This window comes from Dendrobates tinctorius, unplaced genomic scaffold (genome assembly GCF_039654945.1).
Source record: "Dendrobates tinctorius isolate UK_male_01 unplaced genomic scaffold, ASM3965494v1 ptg000230l, whole genome shotgun sequence".
NCBI classification, from domain to species: Eukaryota; Metazoa; Chordata; class Amphibia; order Anura; family Dendrobatidae; genus Dendrobates; species Dendrobates tinctorius.
The window spans coordinates 13,595,642-13,605,019 of NW_027361897.1; the positions used below are offsets into that span (position 1 = coordinate 13,595,642).

General features: G+C 43.7%; 1 protein-coding gene across 1 annotated transcript; it reads left to right on the forward strand.

Moving 5' to 3' along the window:
- Positions 1–2,581: 2,581 nt before the first annotated feature.
- On the forward strand, positions 2,582–8,009 carry LOC141059727 (endogenous retrovirus group PABLB member 1 Env polyprotein-like). Its single transcript, XM_073555857.1, has 2 exons — positions 2,582–5,279; positions 5,888–8,009. Exon 2 carries the CDS (start codon positions 6,230–6,232, stop codon positions 7,340–7,342), a length of 1,113 nt encoding a protein of 370 aa, XP_073411958.1. The 5' UTR covers positions 2,582–5,279; positions 5,888–6,229; the 3' UTR covers positions 7,343–8,009.
- Positions 8,010–9,378: the final 1,369 nt, after the last annotated feature.

The window sequence follows — 9,378 nt, forward strand, 5'->3', positions numbered from 1 at the left end:
GTACACCACACCTCCTCCACCGGTCATTGTACTCCATTCAACCACCCTACCCGTGACTATTGTCTAGTAGTGAAGTGGAGTGATAAATTGAGCTAGTTGCAGATTGTGGGGCAACCTAGAGGAAGGGATAGGAGACGCAGCCTCTGTGATATTGTACCAGCTAGGTAATTAAGACGTCCCGAGAAGGGACCACCTGTATTTCTGTGGAGGGCTCTCACTAGGAGACCGCCTCCCGACTGTTGGAATATCGTGGCAGGATAATCTGTTAATCACTGCTGTTCAAGGTTAGGGAAAGGAAATATTGAGCGCGAGGCTCTTTTCCTAGTACGTCGAACGTGAGGCTCCGTACTGTGGAACATCAGTGTTGATATCGCTACCAGTGGTTTTTCTGCAGAGAACCATAGTATTCTGTAAGAGTCATGCTGCGTATCTTAAAGCAGAAGAAGTCTGTGCCCCACAAGTTAGATGAGGATGCTGTGGAGGTCAAGGCAATAGTAGCGTCACGGGAAGGCAAGAAGGCAGTCAAGAATGTTGAGAGATTGTATAAGCATGTAGGATTGCCCTCGTCAGGGAGATTACAGCCGGCTATGTGGCATAATCTCATAGAGAACAAACGAGGCATGTTGAAAGATAAAGGATTGTTAGAACAAGCACAAGCTCATCTGCGAGTTGCGCGAGGCTTGAAGAATGAAGGATGGAAAGAGATTGATGGGGAAAGAGGATCAGACAATGCGGAACCTGTGTTTGGTTATAAAATGCCTTTGAACTGTGATCTTATAGATTGTAAAATGGCCGCCGTGCCACTGATGATGAAAATGCAGTCCCAACCACCGCCCTATAATGGCGACAAGACGAGCTCTCCAGAAACGTGGGTGTGTCCTGTTTGTGGCGTGCAGAATCCAACCTGGGTGGAAACCTGCCGTGTGTGTGGGGCGGGCCGTCCTTGGGGTTCCGCCCAGACCATGGACGGAAGTGGGGCATGCCACGCCTCCACCGGCAGCCATCTTGGTGCACCCGGAATTCCTCCCCAGCCACTATGTCCGCTGGTAACACTTTCCGGCGAGTACTATCAGGGACCACCACTTCCTGAGAAACCTCCGGCACCGACCGATGCTGTTCCCACCTCTAATGTTCCTGTTTCTGTTCCGGCCTCTGGGCCTAGTCTCCCGGTGCAACCCACTGTGATATTTGTAAATACACCTGGTCAAGGTCCCTTCACTCTTGATGCCCTGACCGGCAGTACGGCTTTCCGGTCCGTAATGCGTATGAGGCGCCAAGCTATCGGAGATGATGAGGGATCAGAAGATTCTGACAATCAGGTTGCTACAATTCCCCCTGCCCCGCCACTGCTATTAGGTCCGTTCGAATCCCCCCGGCCCGGAAGGAGCCCACTACCTACCCCTCTCAACAAATCCTCTAGGTTGCCCCATGACCCTGAAATCTGGTTCCCCTGTCATTCACGCTATTACATCACACCTCAGGGCTCCCAGGTTCTTTTCTCAGTGGGGTATGGGGACATAGTTACCCACCAGGTAGGAGCCATAGTGAACCCAGCTAACTCTACCCTGTCGCATAGAGGTGGTTTGGCCCAACAGATAGCTAAAAAGGGAGGCCCAGCCATAACCCAAGAGTGTCAGGCCTACCTTGCCAATTATGGCCCCTTGCATCCAGGAGACGCTATGTCCACCCAGGGAGGGAATTTGCCCTGTGATATAGTGTTACACACTGCAGGCCCTATATATGATTACAGGACACCCGAGCATTGCCGTATCCCGGACAGATGCGTTATAGATATTTCAAATCTACATCTGAGACTGAATGAATTGAGTAATGATATAGTTCGTGTTATATGTGGCATTGCATTGTAAAGTTTCCTGAATGCATTTGGCCAGAAAAAGGGCAAGGCATGGTTAATCTCATTATACAGTTATCTGCCCTTACAGTGAAATCCCGTGATTTTGAGTTTCTTTGTAGAAATTGATTTTGATAAGTCTAAAGAACTACAGAATTCTGTGAAGGACGACGCTGCATTCTGACGGGAGGGGTGAAGGATGGCGCTGCATAGTTTTTCTTCTCCCTTCGCTCTTATCTCTGCTGAGTGTGAGCTGTGCTCAAAATTCTCTGTAATTCTATCCGTAAGGTACACGCTGAAAGATTTGTGCATTTTAAAGCAACAGTACTTAATTGAAGATTGGAAGTTAAAAGTAAGATATGGTGCCTAATTTAGAAGGGAATTGTAAGTGATTGCTTGGTCATTAATGTGTTTGAACCTGCTTCTAGTTGTGTGATTGATTTGTATAGCAAATTGTGTCAAATTACAAGAGACAGAGAAGGAAGGAAGCAGTAAAACAAGTGGGACAAACATTGAAAAAGGCAAAAATACCAGAGTGTGAATGTTTGGATGTACAAAAAGGCACAGACAAGGGAAGAAAATAGCAAGTGAATAAATGATGCTTGAGAATGTGCAGCAGTATGGAAGGTGTATTATGAATGTTTGATTGACAAAGTGTAACCAGAGACCCAGACAAAACAGATGGACTTGTAAACACTGTGGTCAGACTCAGACAAATCCAGACTGAATAGCTACTTGTGTGACCTGTGCTACTGACCTAAGAGAATTGCACTAAATCCTATCCAGACAAGATCATAAGAAGCTGACATAATAGTGTGGATAGTGGGTAGTGGGGACATTGGCCCTTGAGGAGTAAGCTGACAGTAGACATCAGACGGCCAACCCCATCAGGACCTAGAAGTGTGACTAGAATAAGAAAGATACAGGTGTATTATCCCTGGAGCCCCTCTGACCAGCTAGCTTTGCTGAAGCAGCTGCCTGCCCCTGAAGACCAACCATTCCCGTTTTACAGACACATAAAGGAAGTACAGCAAACATATAAGTGTACCTGGGCAGACCTAGAGAGGTTGGTGAGTTTAAAGGCAGGTGACGCACTAGATCATATCATTAAGACACACAGATGTGACAAAGAATCAGGCTTGGGGCATGGATGATAAATCTGCACAATCTGGGGAGACGTACTGTGAGTCACTAAGACAATGGGCTGCAGTGGAACAATCAGAGCAGTCTGTACTCCTGACTAATGTGACACAGCAAAGAGGAGAGAGAGTAGAGATATACCTTGGACGGTTACAGCTGAAATGGGCAGACATGGGGTACATTTGCATAAACCCACTTGATGTTAGAATACTGGTGGATGCATTCATTGACGGTATGAACAAAGACTTACGAGACGCAGTACAGACAGCCAGACCTGAATGGAGACATGTAGATCCGAAAGACCTCCTTAAGGTAGCTAAAGAAATTGAGCAAACAAGGACAATAAAACGACCTGTCATGTATGCTGGAGCACAAGGAAAAAAGTGGAGACGTAATAGGAAAGGCATGTGAGATGACACTGACGTTTCTTTTGACAATCTATTCCCCACATGACATCCATGCCATACTCCTACAAGTTCAACCAAAACATCTGTCTATGGCCAGACAGCTCTGACTTGAGTGTGCTCTACTAATTCCTGAGTATGTCACTCCTCAAAAGATGTAACGTTCTGAATCCAGCCACCCTCCTGCCTGTGGATTCAGAAAAGGGGGAATTGGTGACCATATTAGCGCGTGAGGAAAGATACTTTGACATGACGCATGAACATGTCTGCATAGAACTGATGAGTCAGGAGACAGTTGGGTTTGCACACATTCATGAAAAACCTGTTCCTAATGCAGACTTTGAGTTTCTTTTTTGTAGATGGCCCCAGATACCACCAGGATGGACGATTCTACACTGGATATGCAGTAGTATCCTCACATGAGGTAATCCGAGCGGAACCACTCTCTCCTCACATGTCGGCGCAGGAGGCAGAGTTGAAGGCACTCACTGAGGCGTGTAGAGCCGCTGCAGGTAAAGTCGCTAATATTTTCACAGATTCGAAGCCCATTAAAAATGCAGAGCTGGTGAAACAATTGATGGAGGCATTGATGTTACCAGTCCAGGTTGGCATTGTCAAGGTAAAAGCACACACAAAGGTGACTCCGTGGAGGTAGAGGGCAATAGAAGGGCGAACGAGGCTGCTAAAATAGCACAAGGCGGCCTAGAGAGAGCAGTGGACGGTGGCGGGAAGTCAGCGTATTCCAGCCACATTGGGTCTAGATGTCCTGAAATCCCTCCAGCAAAAGGCTGCCCAAACAGAGAAGGTACACCGAGGGAGACTGGGAGCTGAGCTGAACTCAAATGGAGTATGGGAGAATAAGGATAAAATGTGCCCACCAAAGTCCCTGTTCCCAATCATGGCGCAAGCAGCACATGGCCACAATCACACCTCAAAAAGTCACATGTGTGCCATGGTAGATGCCTTCTGGATCGCTCCTGGCTTCAGTTGCGCAGCCGCGAAACTTGTACAATCATGCCTCATCTGTGCACAGCACAACCCAGGTAAAACAGTAAAAGTCCCTAAGAAAGCGACACCTAGGCCTCTCTACCTGTTTCAGAGACGGCAGATTGACGACATACAGCTACCAAGGTAGGAGTGTATGCAAATATCCTAGTATGTGTAGATCTCTTCTCTGGATGGCCAGAGGCCTACCCAGTGAAAACGGCTACAGCTCGAGCTACTGCAAAGAAACTGGTGATGGAACTAGTACCACGATTCGGTGTCCCTGAAACAATTGAATCAGACAGAGGTACACACTTTACTGCTGAGGTAATGCAAAATGTAATGCAAATGATAGGTGTAGAACAAGCATTTCATACACCCTACCACCCACAGAGTTCAGGGAAGGTAGAGAGAATGAACGGGACACTAAAATTGAAAATACAGAAAACCATGGAACAAACCCATAAACCATGGCCAGAGTGTCTCCCATTAGCATTATTCTCAGTAAGGTACACACCCACGGGGAAAACTAAACTGTCACCCTTCGAGATACTGTTTGGAAGACCACCGAACACAGGGTTGTACTACCCACAGGTCTTAACACTCAATGTGGATAATTTGACAAGTTATGTAATCCAGTTGCAAAAGCATTTAACTCAAATGCATTCTCTAGTTTTCTCTTCCATTCCAGATCCAGATAGTGTGGAAGGAACTCACTGTCTACAACCTGGTGATTACGTATATGTCAAGAAACACTCCAGAAAGACCCTTGAACCCCGATATCAAGGACCTTACCAAGTACTCCTGACAACGCCTACTGCTGTTAAGTTGGAAGGACGACCAACCTGGATCCACGCATCGCATTGCAAACTAGCCACAGGAATTAACAAAGCATAAGAGTGCATAATGTTTTGGTTTGGTTTTGTTGCATTATCTGTAATAATGGTAGCTGCGTGGGACAATCTAAATTCTCCAATGTCCTTGAATAATAAGTTTATACAACATCATGAAAAAATACTAAATGATTGGTCAAAAGACACTCAGTCTCCAGCAGATTGCTGGATCTGCACACATTCACCAATATCGGCCACTAGTATTCCGTTCCTTGTTATTCCTGTGCCACCCGAGGAATTATTTGCCTGGACCAGTTGTTCTGATACACTCGCTAATAATGCCACAAATAATGTGAAGTTATGGAACACAACTGTTGGAATACCTATTGTGGGATGGGTAGGATACCCTTGGTGGCAGGGTAATCTTTCAGGAAGTAACACATACCTTCAATATCTGGCATATAAAGGGGGGGCTTGGGTACCCAGGAATAGAACTCGGTTAACCTACCTGGGGCAAATTCCAATGTATGGCCTACAAGTTAGTTTTAATGTAACTTCCCACTCTACTGATGCCTTCAAACCAATACTGCTAGAAAGAAGGTTGCATAACACGTCCTGGGAGTATTCCAATTTATTTCCCCAGGGCAATAATGAAACTTGTTTTAATATTTCAGGTAATATACCTTGCAACGAGTCATCTGGATATGAGAAAGGAACTCCCACCTGTAGAAATCCCGATGTAGGGTATTGTAGCCCTTTAGGACAACTTCCAAATTGGTGTATGCTTCAGAATGTATCTGCGTTCATAGATTTAGTTCATAGACTGGTATTACAACATTCAGCCCTATGGGACCTACCTAGTGACATGTTCTGGGTATGTGGAGACAATGCATATAAATGGTTGCCAGTAGGGGTAAAAGGTGCTTGTACTCTGGGTCGTTTGACTCCAGCTACCTTTGTTATTCCGAATGACCAGTTGAATACTCAGAGCATACCTAAACACCACTGCCTGTGTCATGAATTTGTTGAAAGGTTTGAAGCCCACTGATTGCCCAGATTACGTCCCACTAATTCATAAGGAACCCAAACTAAAGGTCCCAGGAGAAGTAACTGTATTAGCTGACAATTACACCTGCTATAATTCCCACGACACCACAGGTACACCAGTAGGGATCTTCGAGACAGGTTTCTGCAAAGAGAATAGTTCTCTAGATACTGACTTGTTAATCAAACATACACAATATATGTATGACATTTATTGGTTATGTGGAGATGGTAAGCTCCGTCCTAGGTTGCCAAATGCCTGGACAGGCCAATGCACCCTTGTTAAACTAGCTATGCAGTTCAAGATTCTACCCTGGGATCCAAAGATACCTGATGAACCTACCAGGAAAAGGAGAAGCCTCGATCAGCTCCATATGAGTTATGAAGAAGATCCACTAGTATATATTGATGCTATTGGAGTGCCAAGGGGGGTGCCTGACCAATTTAAAGCCCAGAACCAGATCTATGCTGGCTTTGCTTCTATAATCCCACAGGTGCAGATTAATAAAAATGTTGAATGGATCAATTACATATATTACAGTGAACAAAGGTTTGTCAATTTCAGCCAAGATGCCTTCCAAGGTATAGTTGAAGAATTGGGCCCTAACACTAGAATGACACTCCAAAATCGACTAGCCCTTGATATGATATTAGCTGAGAAAGGAGGAGTTTGTGGGATGGTGGGAGAGGAGTGTTGTACTTATATCCCTCAGAACTCTGGAGTGAATGGAAAAACCATGATAGCCCTTAAAAAGATAACTGGGTTAGCAGCAGAATTGAAAACTAATGCTGGAGTAGACACATCTTTCTTTTCCGGCTGGTTGGGTGGACTCAAGGGATTCCTTCAACAAGCTTGTATAGTACTGATTGCCCTCCTTGTAATTGGATCGATAACTCTTTGTTGTGTTATTCCCTTGTATAAAAAGGTTATTGCCAAAGCAACTCCGACTGGCACCTTCCTCAATCAAGAAGTAGACCCACCAGAGTACGATGGTACTGATCTAGGGGAGATCCCTAAGTATATTCCCCTCAAGAGAGTAGACAAAACCCCCCATTCTCAGATGATGTTAAGAGACTTAGTTTAGGGACAGCGGGAGAACTCCATGTGAGGTTAGTGAAGGGTTCAGCTGCCTGGAGGCCTCTCGCTAGGGGAGAGCTTCTGAGGTGTCTGGATGAAGAAATCCACCTCCCCTTTTCCCATCACATGGACAGTCTCGAAGGATCTTTCATTAAGGGAAAAACTTAGTGTTTAGGGGGGATTGTCAAGGTGAAAATATATTTTCTTATATAACTTTTATATTTTTATACTGTGAAACAATAAGTTTTTCCTAATTGCTTGCTAATGCAAATGTAACTGTATTAAAGATGGCTGCCAGTGTTCACTTTCACTTAAATTCAGTGTCTAAAGAGTTAAGTTAAGTTTCATTTCTCCTAAAAAAGATAACTCAGGAATGTGAAGAAGAAGTAACCATTGGGAGACGTTTTGACGAATCAGAGAGAGACTGGACACTAGATGTATACTGCATAAACCCCGCCTAATGCACGCCTTCCCCTAACACTCAATATAGTATTGTGTATTTGTAAATAAAAGCCAGTTGTTGTACTGCTCCTGACAGGTGTGGATGTAGGACATTAGCTAAGACTGAATCAGCTGCGTGTCTGAGTCATTCTTAATCGGTACCAGATGTTTTGCGCTCGCACAATGATTTGGAATGACTGGTGAATGAGGATTCATTGTCGTTTACGACCCCGACAGTCTATAAAATTGATGTAAAAAAAAAAATTAAAGTCTTACATATTTTGGATTGCTAAAGGTCCTTAGTCATAGAAGTAATAAGTCCATAATAATAAGTGACTAAGGGCTCTTAGGAGACCGTAATGTGTAAGAATGTTATAGCTGTCTTTTTTTTAATCAATTTTATAGACATGTTTACTTAATATTGAGATCTGTTTTTTTTTAATATATTTTTTCAGTGCTGGATTACAAGTCTTACTGTTACTCGAGTACACCAGCCTGGATGCTCCGTGCATTGCACAACATATATAGTCTTTGCATTTCTCCTGTGATAGTAAAAAGATTTGTTATGTCCATGTATTATATGAGCAGCCCATTGATTTTATTGTGTGCCATGTAATTCTCCTTTTCACCTGTGGTGGCGCTGTGCAAAACTTGAATACTTGATGCCAGTTTCCCCATCAGATCAGAGCTGATCTCTTGGGATCTCATGTAAGAATCTTAAATAAATAAAAAAACTTTTCAAAAAAAACTTTGTAAAAACTTGACTACCTCTTTCAGGTGGACAAGCGAATACATGTAGGCTGAACTGAGCGTACTGGAGACAGTGGTAATGGTATGTGGTGTATAGTATATATCTCTTACTAAGATGATACAAATTTAGGGAAGTGTGAACCCTTATAATAGCCCTTAATAACCATCATCACACAGCTGTCCTAGGGAGTTTCGCCACGCTTGCAACAACAAAATCAAAAAGTGTATTTGGCAACCACAAGCAGTTCCCTTTAATACTCTACAAACCATCATGCGCCCTCTTCCAAGCTGTGGAAAGTGTTATCTTAAGCAGCTTTTTGTGCAGGAAGTTATGTTTATCACTTCCCCTCAGTCACAGTATGTCTAGAACTCAAACATAAGACTTCAGATTTCATCAAAACAGTAGGTTCTTGTGTACTTAACTCATCAAAGGAGCAGGACCCCCGAGGACTTGATATCACTTGACTGCATGTGCAGTCATGTAGTAAAATAAAGGTCTATCTCAAAAGTGCAATGGTTCTGCCGCTTTACCCCTCGAGTTCTGGAAAGTTTATCCAGAGTTGAAGATGTTCACATGGCTGTGAATACTTTTTATTGCCTTCTGCAGCCCGGACGGTTTCACTTCTTGTTTTCTTTGCTATTTACTCTTTCTTATTGGCACAGTTAGTGTTTTATGCCTTCTAAAATAGATTTACAAAGTTTGCAAAAAGTAAAAATCTGGGCTGACAATAGGTTGGCCGCTTACAAAATCCAGCAGCAAACTTGGTCCATGAAACAAGATAACTATGACCTAATTTGGCCTATATTTCATAACTAATGTATAGTATATAAAATATAATAGTATCTGGGTTT

Coding starts and splice junctions, on each gene's coding strand:
- LOC141059727 (XM_073555857.1), top strand. CDS start 6,230: ATGAATTTGTTGAAAGGTTTGAAGCCCACTGATTGCCCAGATTACGTC.